Source organism: Orcinus orca, chromosome 15 (assembly GCF_937001465.1).
Source record: "Orcinus orca chromosome 15, mOrcOrc1.1, whole genome shotgun sequence".
In the NCBI taxonomy this organism is placed as follows: Eukaryota; Metazoa; Chordata; class Mammalia; order Artiodactyla; family Delphinidae; genus Orcinus; species Orcinus orca.
Window position 1 is genome coordinate 81,047,717 of NC_064573.1, and position 14,070 is coordinate 81,061,786.

General features: G+C 44.2%; 1 protein-coding gene across 1 annotated transcript; it reads left to right on the forward strand.

Moving 5' to 3' along the window:
• The first annotated feature begins 59 nt into the window (after positions 1-59).
• Positions 60-13,170, forward strand: GPN3 (GPN-loop GTPase 3). Its single transcript, XM_004276728.3, is given in 10 exon segments — positions 60-132; positions 135-385; positions 447-599; positions 3,456-3,564; positions 8,492-8,659; positions 10,355-10,479; positions 11,071-11,186; positions 11,336-11,432; positions 11,965-12,093; positions 12,542-13,170. Coding segments are annotated over 10 exon segments (1,269 nt in total). The 5' UTR covers positions 60-74; the 3' UTR covers positions 12,605-13,170.
• The last annotated feature ends 900 nt before the right edge of the window (positions 13,171-14,070 follow it).

Below are 14,070 nucleotides of genomic sequence, written 5' to 3' on the forward strand. Positions count from 1 at the left end.
AGTTAAGTTGGGGGAGGGGCGGGAGTCCTTTAGTTGATTGAGCGTTTGTACGTTTGCATCTTTTTGTGGAAGGGATGCATCACGGAAAGGAAGTATACCTTCCCTCTAAAACGGAAGGTGCCTTCCACCTCAGTATCCAGATCCTCTGCAAATTTGTAAATCTCGAGGGTCACCATATAGGTCAAACATCAGTACGCAAATAAAGGACCAAGGCACGCGGCTGAGGGATGCAGAGTGTTACGGTTGTCCGTTATCACCAGGGCAACCAGACCTCGCCAGAATCCCAACCTTCTTTTTCAGCCAACTACTTCTGCGCACGCGCAAACCCTCCTCGGGCTTTTCGCAAAACGCGTTTCACATGGGATTTGGCCTTCCGGACACCCCGTAGTCAGAGGCGCGGCAGAACTGAAGACGCAAAAGGAATTTGGACTGCGATTGGTTTGTAGTCGTGTTCCGGGAACTCAGTGGGCGTCGCGCGAAGGCTGAAGGGAGCGTCGTGGTGGCGCTCTGGGTCTCGGCGGCGGGAGGTGTCAGGAACCGCGGGAGCAAGCATGCCTCGGTATGCGCAGCTGGTCATGGGCCCCGCAGGCAGCGGGAAGGTGAGGCTTTGGCGGAAGAAGGAGAGAAATGTCGAAGTTTGTGGGAGGCTGGGAGGTTCAGGTCCTGAGGGAGGAGCTGGCGGTTGTGTGTATTGGGGACCTTGAGACCCTGGGCAGCTCGCTTCTGCAGTCTGGGCTTCAGTGTTCCTTTTGTTGTTGTTTTGAAAGGAGATTGATGATAGTTGCTAATATTTATTGCGTACTTAAGCCCCAGATACTGCCCCAAGTTATAGCGTACTTAAGCCCCAGATCCTTTCCTGTTAAGGAAAAACAACTTACTTCCTTAAAAATCCTGTGAGTTAAGTCCTGTTACTCCCATTTTGCCGGTAAGGAAAATGAGACACAGAAAGGTTAAGTTTTTGCTCAGGGTGACACACCTAGTAAATGATGGCTGGAATTTGAATCCAGTTTTGTCTAACTCCAGAATTTGTCCCCAGTCTTTAACCCAGGAGGTTAAAGTGGGGTCTCGTTAATCACTGCTTCTCAGAGATTGAGACGTGGACTTAGGGAATTTGAGGAGACTTTAGGAGGTACATGGGCCTGACATTAATGAGCATTGAATCGTGTATTGAGAAAGTTGCTCCCTTTTCAGTTTTCTTTCAGTTTGCATTGAGGTGAAATCATCAGTTTGGTGCTAGCGTATCTTCAACACTTCTTTAATTCTCAAGTCTTTTTGGAGAGCAGATTTTAGACTCAGAGGTTTTGACAGGCAACTATATTCAGCTAGAACTGAAAGAATTTTGTTAAAGTTGCATATAATTTTATGATTACCTTCACGTTATGGAAATTATAACTGGTTTTCTGGTTAGAGATACAGTTTTTTCTTGTAAACAACTATTAAGGGAATCCTATTAGGGGCACTCAAATATGGTAGAAATTGTGACGATATTGATCAAGTAACAGGAGTGTGGGAAACACTGGAGTCTGTGGAGGTGTTGTGTGGCTTCAGTTTTTTGTTTTTTGTTTTTTTTTTATAAATTTATTTTATTTATTTTTGTCTGTGTTGGGTCTTCGCTGCTGTGCGCAGGCTTTCTCTAGTTGTGGCAAGCAGGGGCTACTCTTTGTTGTGGTGTGCGGGCTTCTCATTGCGGTGGCTTCTCTTGTTGCGGAGCACGGGCTCTAGGCACACGGGCTTCAGTAGCTGTGGCTCGCGGGCTCTAGAGCGCAGGCTTAGTAGTTGTGGCACACGGGGTTAGTTGCTCTGCGGCATGTGGGATCTTCCCGGACCAGGGCTCGAACCTGTGTCCCCTCCACTGGCAGGCAGATTCTTAACCACTGCGCCACCGGGGAAGCCCTGGCTTCAGTTTTTAAATTGACAAACACGTTGCTCTGATGCTTGGCCTATTCTGGGTGCAGGAGATACACATGCGACTATGATATGGCCCTTGCTTACCCGAAGCCAGTAGTCTATTTGGGAATACTTAGATTAGTTACTTAAAATACAGTGTGATGTATAGAGAGGACCTCCTAGGCAGAGAGAACAGTGTGTGTAAAGTCACTGAGGAGAAAGATAAAAGCATGATAGAGATTATTTCTATATTCTAGATTAATTTTCAGACAGATTGTGTTAGATAGGTATCTTTCTATAAACTTTTGATGCCTGCTACCAGAAATACTCACTGGGCATGTTCTTTGTGCCAAGCATTGTTCTGGGCCCTGGGGATTGTGTAGTGACTAAAACACACTCACAAAGTCCTGTGCACTTGTGGAGTTTATTCAAACATATGAGTCAATTAGAAATAATTATCAAGCATTTATTATGTACCAGGTATTGTTATAGTCCCTGGGCGTATACAACTGAATAAGACACATCCCTGCCTTTATTTATTTACTTACTTTATGGCCTTGCTGTGTGATTTGCTGGATCTTAGTTCCCTGACCAGGGATCAAACCTGGGCCTTGGCAGTGAAGGTGCCAAATTCTAACCACTGGACAGCCAGGGAATTCCCAACACATTCCCACCTTTATTTTTTTATCTTTTATTTTTTAAAAAAGTATTTATTTGTTTATTTGGCTGTGCCGGGTCTTAGTTGCAGCACGTGGGATCTTTGTTGAGGCGAGTGGGATCTTTAGTTGCAGCATGCAGGCTCTTAGTTGCTACATGTGGGATCTAGTTCCCTCAAAAGGGATTGAACCCAGACCCCCTGCATTGGGAGTATGGAGTCTTAGCCACTGGACCACCAGGAAAGTTCCCACATCCCTGCCTTTAAATAGAGGGTGGGAGAGACAGACAAGTAGCCTAGAGATTTTAACATAGTACATGAGGGATAAAAAATTTTCTAAACCCAAAGTTGTAAACTGATAGTGCACTTCCAGGCTATTTACTGGCCTGATATTCTCTCATCTTGGAATGTTACTCCCCTGGCTTGGCAAGCACACTGCTGTCTCTCAGCTCAGATATTCCCTTCTCAGAGACATCGTCCCTGAGCACCCCACCTAAAGCTTTGTTTGGACTGTACCAATCCTAGTGGAGACACCTTGTGTCAGGTGCTGCAATGTGTAATCAGAAATCTTCCCTTTAAATTCCACTTGTTGCATGTTAGAGCAGTAAGGAGCCTTGGTGATCATGGAGGCCATTCCAGTTAGAGACAAGAAAATTGAGGGACAGATTGGAAAAGCACCCTCCCCAGAGTTACCCATGAGTCCGAGCCAGGTCTGGATCTGCAGCCCAGTCAGGTGTCCTGACTCCCAGCCCAGTGCCTTTTCCCTCTTTTCAGTCAGCTTCTTGGTCAATGAAGGAATAGTTTTGGCCTTAGTAGACACGGCTCAAGGGGTGTGGAGAGTCCTTCTGGAGGTGTAGAGGGTAAGCACTGCACTGCTTGTTGCTCTAACCCCTCATGCTTTGTGACATTACAGAGCACCTATTGTGCCACCATTGTCCAGCACTGTGAAGCCCTCAATCGGTCTGTCCAAGTTGTGAACCTAGATCCTGCAGCAGAACATTTCAACTACTCCGTGATGGCTGGTAAGTCCTGAGCAGAGCCTTGCCCCTCCTTCAGGAAAAATAGGGGAGTAGGGAGGCAGTGAGCACTGGCTGCTCAACACAGAAGCTGAAAATTAATACAGTCTGGTCCCCTGGTTTTGTGGTGAACAACATGAGGCTGAATGTCATTTGGTGACATCAGCTCATGTTGATGTATGTGACAGTATCCTTTCTTAGTCTCTGAAGTAAGAATTAAAAATGAGTAGACTCCTCCCTCACCACCCTTCCCTTTTGTTTCTTTCATGTTTGATCATGTTTGGTAAACCTGTTTTACTGCTGATCATACTATAAGTGAACAACCTAAATGTTTTGTTTTGTCTTTTAAGTCTTTTAATTTATTCATTCAATTGTCTGTTGAACACCTACTTTATGCCAGGCACCAGGGTTATAGCAGAGGACAAGACAGATACTATCCCTACCTTTGTGGACCTTTTAGCAAGGGAGATAAGCAAAATGATAAACATGTTACAGATTGTGGTAAGGACTGCTTTAGGCTGATGAGAAGGAATAACTGGGAGAGGTTGCTTTAGGGATGACGTCTCTGAGAAGGAGCTCTTTGGGCCTAGACCTGAAGATGGTAGTGTGCTCACCGAGTTGGAAGAATATCAAGGTCACTATATAAGGGAGAGATGGGAAAGGGCTTGGTGTGTTCCAGAAAAAGCGAAGATGCTGATAAGCTGGGGCATAAGGAGTGAAGGAAAGAGATGGGTAGGAGCTAGTAGGACATGAGAAGTATGGATTTTTTCCTGTTTTTTACCCTGTTTAGTCTGTTTGGGCCGCTGTAACAAAATACCAGACTGGGTGGCTTATAAACAACAGAAATGGATTTCTCACAGTTCAGGAGGCCGGAAGTCCAATATTAGGGTGCTGCCAGCATGGTCAGATTCTGGCGAAGGCCCTCTTCCCAGTTGTAGACTGCTGACTTCTCACTGTGTCCTCACATGATGGAAGGGGGAGAGGGACCTCTTTTATAAAAGCACTAATCCCATTCACCTCCCCAAAGCCCCACCTACTAGTATCATCATCCTGGGCGTTAGGTTTTCAACATATGAGTTTTAGAGGGACACAAATACTCAATTTATAAGGGACTTCGCTGGCAGTCCAGTAGGTAGGACTCCACGCTTCCATTGCAGGGGGCATGGGTTCAATCCCTGGTCGGGGAACTAAGATCCCGCAAGCTGTGTGCGGCACAGCCACCCCCCTCAAAAAAAAAAAATCCTCAATTTACAGCACCTTTCAACAGTGGAATGTCATTAGAGGGTTTCCAGCAGGGGGAGAGGATTGACATCTGATTTACGGTTTTCTTTTGTTATTTTTTTGGTGAGGGGTTATTTGTTTTTTTAATATTTATTTATTTATTTGGTTGTGGCGAGTCTTAGTTGCGGCTTGTGAGCTCCTTAGTTGCGGCTCGCTGGCTTCTTGGTTGTGGCACATGGGTTCCTTAGTTGCGGCTTGAGGGCTCCTTAGTTGTGGCATGCTAACTCTCACTTACAGCGTGCATGTGGGATCTAGTTCCCAGACCAGGGATCAAATCCGGGCCCCCTGCATTGGGAGCATGAAGTCTTAACCACTGTGCCACCAGGGAAGTCCCTGATTTATGTTTTTAATCTTTTTTTTTTTTTTTTTTTTTTTTTTGCGGTACGCGGGTCTCTCACTGTTGTGACCTCTCCCGCCGCGGACCACAGGCTCCGGACGTGCAGGCCCAGTGGCCATGGCTTACGGGCCCAGCCGCTCTGCGGCACGTGGGATCCCCCCGGACCGGGGCACGAACCCGCGTCCCCTGCATCGGCAGGCGGACTCCCAACAACTGCGCCACCAGGGAAGCCCCCTGATTTATGTTTTTAAAAATAACTGGCTCTCAGATGAAAAATGGACTCTAGAGGGTCAAGAGTCGAAGCAGGGACCAGCAGTGAGGCTATTACAGTTGTCTAGGTGGCTTGGACTAGGGTGATCATGGTGGAGATACAAAGGAGCAGGCAGATATGGTATATATTTTGCAAGTAGAATTAGCAGCATTTTGTGGGAGATTGAACTAGAAGGGTGTAGGAAAGGGAGAGATCAGGGGTCACTCTTAGGTTTCTGACTTGAGCTGTTGAGTGCATGATATTGTTTACTGAGGAGGAAGACAAATCGGTTTAAGTTTGAGGCAGTTCTCTTTGCACTTGCTAAGTTTGAGATGTCTGATAGCTATCTAAGAGGTTATACCAAGAAGGCATTCGGGGACTTCCCTGGTGGCACAGTGGTTGGGAATCCGCCTGCCAACGCAGGGGACACGGGTTCAAGCCGTGGTCTGGGAAGATCCCACATACCGTGGAACAACTAAGCCCCTGCGCCACAACTACTGAGCCTGCGCTCTAGAGCCCGTGAGCCACAACTACTGAGCCCGCGTGCTGCAACTACTGAAGCCCACAAGCCTTGAAGGTGTCTCATCTTCAGGGGTCTGGTAGAGGAGGTGGGGTCAGTGAGGTAGGAAAAAAGTCAGGAAAATGTAGCATCAAAGAAGCCAGGAGGGGACTTCCCTGGTGGCGCAGTGGTTAAGAATCCACCTGCCAGTGCAGGGGACACGGGTTCAAACCCTGGTCCAGGAAGATCCCACATGCTGTGGAGCAACTGAGCTTGTGCACCACAACTACTGAGCCTGCACTCTAGAGCCCGTGCTCCGCAACAAGAGAAGCCACTGCAATGAGAAGCCTGCGCACCGCAATGAAGAGTAGCCTCCGCTCACCACAAGTAGAGAAAGCCTGCACGCAAGCAACGAAGACCCAACACAGCCAAAAATAAATAAGTAAATCTATTTAAAAAAAGCGAGGAGAAGAGACTGTTTCACTAAAGAGCTGGTGCCTGGTTATGTCAGATGCAGCTGGGAAGTTGTACAAGAAGACAGAGGAGTGACTGTGAGATTTGGGAATGTGGAAGTGTTGGCGACTTTGGTGATTTCAGTGGGATGGTAGGGATGGAGGCCAGGTTGCAGTGGTTTGAAGAGTGAACTGAGGTGATGCCGTGTAGATGCTGAGCAGAGATGACTTGCTGAGGAAGTTTTGCTGTGAAAGAAGCAGAGAAGTGGGACTATAACTGGTGGGGTATGTGAGGGTCAAGGGAGGTTTTAAGGTTGAAGATGGTAACTGGAACAGAGTTGTATGCTGAAGAGAATGATCCAATAAAAAGAAAGAAACTGAAGATACCAGAGAGGGGCAATGACTGTAAGGTTGACTGCGAGAGTGAGAAAGGGGAGGGGCTCCCAAACAGGTGGAGGGTTTTGCCTTTGCCAAGAGTTGGGGAGTTCTTCCATTGTAGCCGGAAGGAAGCCAAGGTGGAAGGCACCATGTAATATTGGTGGTGGGAATGTGGGAAATTCTCTTTTGTTGACTTCTGGTTTCTGTGAATGTCATGTGTGGTCATCAGCTGAGGGTGGCTAGAAGTGGGTGTGGGTAGGGTGAGGGAGGCAGGTTGAAAAGAGAGGAAGAGGTATGAAACAGTCATCTTCCTTGAGAAAAAGCATTTCATTGCTTTGGGATCATTTGGTTGCTTCCAACAGAGAGCACTCAAGCTAGCCTATATAAAAGGAGGATTTTTAGAAGGAATTGGGGGACTTCTCACAAAACCCAAGAGCAAGCAAGGCTTTATGAGAGACTAGAACCCAAAACATAAAAACTAACAGGAATCTAGGCTGGCTTTCTGTCTCTTTTTGTCTGTCTTACAGACCAGCTTCTCTGCTTCGGGATGCACATGGCAGCCAACAAAAATCCCCCCACCTCTAGTTCACATCACTTTCTGGTACAAGTGCCTTACTGACTAATGTCCTTGAGTCATCCTTTTAGAAGGCCCTAACTTTGAGCAGATGTTTATCCCGGGGAAAGTGCATAGGAAGACATTATCCATATAAATGTGGCTGTGAGTGAACTGAGATTGTAGGTTTGAACACAAGAGTACTGATTTCCAATACTTTGTAATAGAAGAGAACCATGTGTATACCAGAATGTTTAAGCTCCTGCTATAGGTGATTTAGCTACATTATCTCATGTAGTCCTCATCCTTCTACCCCAGGATATATGATTTGTCCCCACTCTTATACATAAGGAAAGTGAGGCACAGGGAGGTTAAGTAGCTTCCCTAGGGTGATGATATTAAGAAACGGTAATTGGTTTTCTTGGTATGGTTTTGTTTTACTTGCTTAAGAATAGGTGGTGTATATTCACATTGTTCAAATTGCAAAAGGTACAGAAGAGTAAGTATGCAGGAAACCGTCTTCCTCCCAGCTCTGTGTCCTGGCAGGTGGCTACCCTCCCTTGAGGCAGCCAGTGTTGCTAGTTTCTGGGATATCTTTCCAAAGTCTATGCATGTAAAATAAAATATGTATATTTGTATATATAGTAAATTTTTGTCTTTTTTTTTTTTTTTAACACAAATGACGGCATTCTAACACAGAGTTCTGCACCTTGCAATTTTCAGTGAATAGTATACCTGGAAGATTATATCACCTCAGTTCTTAAAGAGCTTCTCCTTTATTTTATTTTTTTTGCGGTACGCGGGCCTCTCACCGCTGTGGCCTCTCCCGTTGCAGAGCACAGGCTCCCGACGCACAGGCTCAGCGGCCATGGCTCACGGGCCTAGCCGCTCCGCGGCATGTGGGATCCTCCCGCACCGGGGCACGAACCCGTGTCCCCTGCATCGGCAGGCGGACTCTCAACCACTGTGCTACCAGGGAAGCCCAAGAGCTTCTCCTTTTTATGGTTGGATAGGATTTCATTGTCTGGCTGTACAAAAATGTATTTAATTTGTTACTATGGACACTGCTACAGTGAATAACCATGTACAGAAGTAATTTCATGCATGTGAGTTTTTATATAATTGTTAATTATCACCAGTGAGGATAATGCTCTTGTATTGTGGTCCCTCTCTGTGGTTTCAGACATCCGGGAATTGATTGAGGTGGATGACGTGATGGAGGACAATACTCTGCAGTTCGGTCCCAATGGAGGATTGGTATTTTGCATGGAATATTTTGCCAATAATTTCGATTGGCTAGAGGACTGTCTCGGCCATGTAGAGGATGACTACATCCTTTTTGACTGTCCAGGTAAGTCAGCTATCTGAATGTATCATTTTCCCTGAAGTCGTGCTCATTCTGTCCTCAGTGGAGAAAGTGGAGTGAGCATTCGTAGCTCTAAACCCTGCTGCGGTAAGGTACAACTCGCTTACTTATTGGCTTATATTAATTCATTGAGTTTACTGAGTGCTTATTTTGTACCCTGGAAATACCTAGAAAGCAAGGTACCCATGGTCTCTGCCCTCATGGAGTCCACAGGCAAGTGGTAGTGCTAGGCAGTATAAACAAAAATCACCCAAATGGACTTCCCTGGTGGCACAGTGGTTAAGAATCTGCCTGCCAATGCAGGGTACATGGGTTCAATCCCTGGTCCGGGAAGATCCCTCCCACATGCCACAGAGCAGCTAAGCCCATGTGCCACAACTACTAAGCCTGTGCTCTAGAACTTGCGAGCCACAACTACTGAGCCCACGTGCCACAACTACTGAGCCCGCGTGCCTATAGCCCGTGCTCTGCAACAAGAGAAGCCACTGCAATGAGAAGTCCACACACCACAACAAAGAGTAGCCCCCGCTCGCCGCAACTAGAGAAAGCCCGTGCACAGCAGCGACGACCCAGTGCAGCCATAAATAAATAAATAAACAAATAAATAAATAATCACCCAAATGATTATTTAATATATTTCTGACAGGCACTCCACAGGAGTAGCACAGACCATCACACAGCAGGGAGGTTGGGGAGGCTTCTCATCAAGTAGCATGTAAGCCAGACCTTAGGGTGAGGTGAGGGAGACTGTGCTGCAGGCAAAGGGCACAGCATGTTGAAGGCCTTGAGGCAGGAAGGAATGAGCTGTGTTTGAGGCACCAAAAAGGCCCTTGTGGCTGGAGCACAGTAAACAAAGGGAAGTGTCCTGAGGTGAGACTGGTAGGGGACAGATGATCACACGACTTCTCAAGCCAAATTATGAATTTAAGACTTAAGCCTAACCTAGTTTTGATCGTTTGTGGCTCTCACATTTTTTCCCCTTTTTTAAAAAATAAATTTACTTATTTATTTATTTATTTTTAGCTGCGTTGGGTCTTCATTGCTGCGCGCGGGCTTTCTCTAGTTGCGGCGAGCGGAGGCTACTCTTCCTTGTCATGTGCAGGCTTCTCATTGTGGTGGCTTCTCGTTGCGGAGCACAGGCTCTAGGCGTGCGGGCTTCAGTAGTTGTGGCACGTGGGCTCTAGAGCGCAGGCTCAGTTGTTGTGGTGCACGGGCTTAGTTGCTCCGCGGCATGTGGGATCTTCCCGGACCAGGGCTCGAACCTGTGTCCCCTCCACTGGCAGGCAGATTCTTAACCACTGCACCACCAGGGAAGTCCCTCCCCTTTGTTTTTAACTGAACATACACACACCCACAGAAAACTGCAGAGGTCATAAGTGTACAGCTTGATGAAGATTCCCAAACCTAACACACCTTTGTAACATTCACTTTTGATCAGCAAAAACGGAAGTGTGAAGAACCTCACTTTCTACATAAAACTGCATAGTTTCCTTGGGATTCTCGTGGTATTGTGATTGCTTCAAGAGCCTGTAAGACCCCTTGAAAATTGAATATGTTACCACCAGAGGTTGACTTCGTTTTTTTTTTTTCCTCAGCTGTCTTATAGGAAATTGTTTTCCTGTAATTTGGTAATTTAACATATATCCTGATTGTAATAGTCTCATAATGTTCTTCATGTAGGTCAGATTGAATTGTACACTCACCTGCCCGTGATGAAACAGCTGGTCCAGCAACTAGAACAGTGGGAGTTTCGAGTCTGTGGAGTTTTTCTTGTTGATTCTCAGTTCATGGTGGAGTCGTTCAAGGTTCGAGGATAAATCTGTTGTCGATTTTTCAGTCATGGGTACAAGCAGATGGCAGTCTCCTTTAATTGTTGCATGATTTCTGGATGTTTCACAAACTATACTCCAGAATTATTTAATATCCCGTAATATTAAATTATTATAATAATGTATTCTTAACTCAAATGATAAATTGTGATACTGTATATAGATTTGGGGGAACTACTTACCAAGAAAAATTAGGCAGATGTGTATCTTCATATAAGTCTGTTTTTCTGATGATGTTTTATCTAGTTTATGAACTATCTAAAACAAACATTATTTCCCATTAGTAGCCCCTAAGGAATATTTGATGGAAAAGATTAAAGGTGTCATCTAAATTGAGATTTGTGATCACCATGGATTAAATCTACATTTTCCCTCCTTATCCTCACCCTTGGAAACCAGGGGTCAAGAATCTGATTAGTGGACTGTCTTCTTTTACTTTACTTTAGCCTTTCTTTTACTTAGGCCAGTTTTGTTCAGAGAGAAGCAGGAGCCTCTCTTTTATGTGGAGACCAGGGAACTTTTTTGGCACCAGTTGATTCATCTTCCCTTTTCTGTTTCCTCCTTCAGTTTATTTCTGGCATCTTATCAGCCCTGAGTGCTATGATCTCTCTAGAAATTCCTCAAGTTAACGTCATGACGAAAATGGATCTGCTGAGTAAGAAAGCTAAAAAGGAAATTGAGAAGTGAGTTTGCTTCTTCCATATCATCATATGTCAGCTGCAGAGATGAACCTTCTAAGCTTTATTTCGATGTGAGGTTCTGTCAGTCTATAAATCTAGTTTCCTGATTTATTCTTCCTTTTATTCATCAGTCTTCTTTCTCACTTTTAAAGGTTTCTAGATCCAGACATGTATTCTTTATTAGATGACCCTACAAGCGACTTAAGAAGCAAAAAATTCAAAAAATTGACTAACGCTATATGTGGACTGGTAAGCTTTCAAAATTGTTGGATTTTATTTTTAATGACCTGGTCAGGTGTGTATTGGCATCCATTCAGTGGCCACCATTTTGGAAAACATGGCCCAACCCTATTGCCTTGCCAAAGGAGGAGGGTGGGAGTCTGTGGGCTGGCTGGTCAGCAGTTTAATTTAGAAGCAATTATTGGCAGTAGCCAGTAAGTTAACTGATGTGTCTATTATTCCAAGCTGTTTTGGGAGCTCAGACTGTCTTTGCCTTTTGGAATTTCCAGTGGTGGTTGAGTTCAGGTAAAGGCCTATGAAACAGTGTCTGGTTCAGTAACAAGTTAGCAAGTATTCTAGTTGGTCATAAACCAGAAAAATCAGTATTGATTTGCTGTTGTTCTGTCTCTGTCTGTCCTTCCTCCCCACAACACACACACATACACACACACACACAAATGGTTTTAACCAGAAGTGTAAATGGTTATAAAACTCAAATATAATTTGAAAATTAAGTATTTTGTACTTCAGAATGACCCTTTCTGAAATCCCCAACTTGTAGATTGACGACTACAGCATGGTTCGATTTTTGCCTTACGATCAGTCAGATGAAGAAAGCATGAACATCGTATTACAGCATATTGATTTTGCCATTCAGTATGGAGAAGACTTGGAATTTAAAGAACCGAAGGTACTTTCTGGTTTGGGGTGTTTATTGCCTTTTGGTAAAAACGTTTACCAGCACTCACTGGCCTCCTGCATAATCCCATGGAGTTAAGCTCTTTGTCCTCAGAGCTTGGGCATACATGGAAAGAGGAGGTGAAATGCAACTGGGCTCGGGCTGCCCTCACGTATGTCAGTGAGGCCCTGTCACAGCACATTAGCTGAGAATTGGCATGAATATAAACTCGAGGAAGAGTTTACTTCTAAATGAGATATAAGCCCTTTAATTTACCACATGTCTGGAAACATTCTGTCAGTCATTCCTTTTGTCATTAACGATCACTGTGAGCAACACCTGGAGCTGATGCTGGGCGTTAGCTCCTTATAGAGCATTACCTGAAAAACATGTAAGCATATACTAGGTCTAACTGAGGGGAAGTGGATGTATTTTCTGTCTTGTGTTTCCTTTGTGTCAGGAACATGAAGATGAGTCATCTTCCGTGTTTGACGAATATTTTCAAGAACACCAGAATGAATGAAGAGTTTGTTAAAAAGTAACCAAATGTGTGAGGAGCTTGTGGCTGAACTGGCAGAACCTTCTTCTCTTCGAAAGATGGAATACTAGAAAGCTACTTACTTTAATGAAAAAAAATAATACTTGACTCTTTATCAGCAATCAGGAACATGCCTGAATCAAGTTCTTAGTTATTCTGAAACTGCTGCTGTTTAAAGTGGCATCTTTTAGTATTATTGGAACAGCATAATTTAGATTTTAAAAGTCGAAATTGAAATGAATGTAGATAGATTTGTGTATATAATATAAATTAGCACCTGTGATACAGTTAAGACCAGTCTACTTTTAGTTTTACTGTTTGATTTTTGTTATTTTTGAAGTTTTTTTGGAGGGACAGGAATTATTGTAACAAAATATGCATATATGTGTCCAAAGAAAAAAAAATCTGGAAGAATATAGATAAGACCATTGCTTACCTGTATCTCCCAGTTTTCCTACATTGAAAATGTATTATTTGTGTAATTTAAAAATGAAAAGTAACTGTGTTTTAAGATATATATGTATATAAATAAAAGAAACAGGAAAATAGTACTAACTTTTTATTACACTCTTGTTTTCCAGTCAGAATTTGAAATATTCAGCCAGGGCAATTTGTTTTTCGGTTTTTTTCCAAAGTTTTGAATGAGTAAATTTCCCCAAGTGTCCAAATGTAGGCAGTGCCTTTTTTTTTTTAAGTGTGATTTGTAGTCTCTGAGCACTTAAAAATGTGTACTTTACTTGAATAACAAATGCACACAAAAATGCAAAAGATAATTTTTTCTTTTTAACTTCTTGACACATTGAATTATTTTCAGTATTTATAAGTTCATTTGTGATAGGCCCTGGGGAATGGCTAGTCAGTCAACAGATACTTCTCTAGCACCCACTAAAGGAAAGCAGAATCTCTTTTATTGAGTTCTGCCAGGCATTGTGCTAAGAAGAAGCATTTTGCATAATCTCTTTCATTTAATCCTCACAGCAGGTCTGGTCTCCATTGGTGCTGGATCTTCCTGCAGTTGCAGATTAAGTCCTTGTAGAAAACCTGTAACTTGGGTTAAATCTTTAATCATTCTTGGGCCTAGATAGCAGAAGTACACCTGCAGTGTCAAATTTGATCCATTTTCATTAAAGATGCAAAGTGTGAGGGGCCATAGCTATCAGTGGTAACTTGTGCCTAGCGGCCCAGGCTGGGGGCAGGAGTTGGGTATTTGCACCATGGTCCACTGGTGTGAGCTATTCTCACAGGGCACTCAGGAGAGCATGATGAGTGGACAACATGAGGACGTGCTGGGCTGCTCGGGGACTTTTTCTGTGGCCCTTGAGGATGCAAAGGTCAAAAACACCCTGATCTCCCAGTGTTGCTAAATTTTAGAAATGTTATTGTCATGTGAGAGGGGAAGAAAGAAAAGACAGCTTTTCATTCGCCCTCTTCATTACTCCTTGAGCTATACC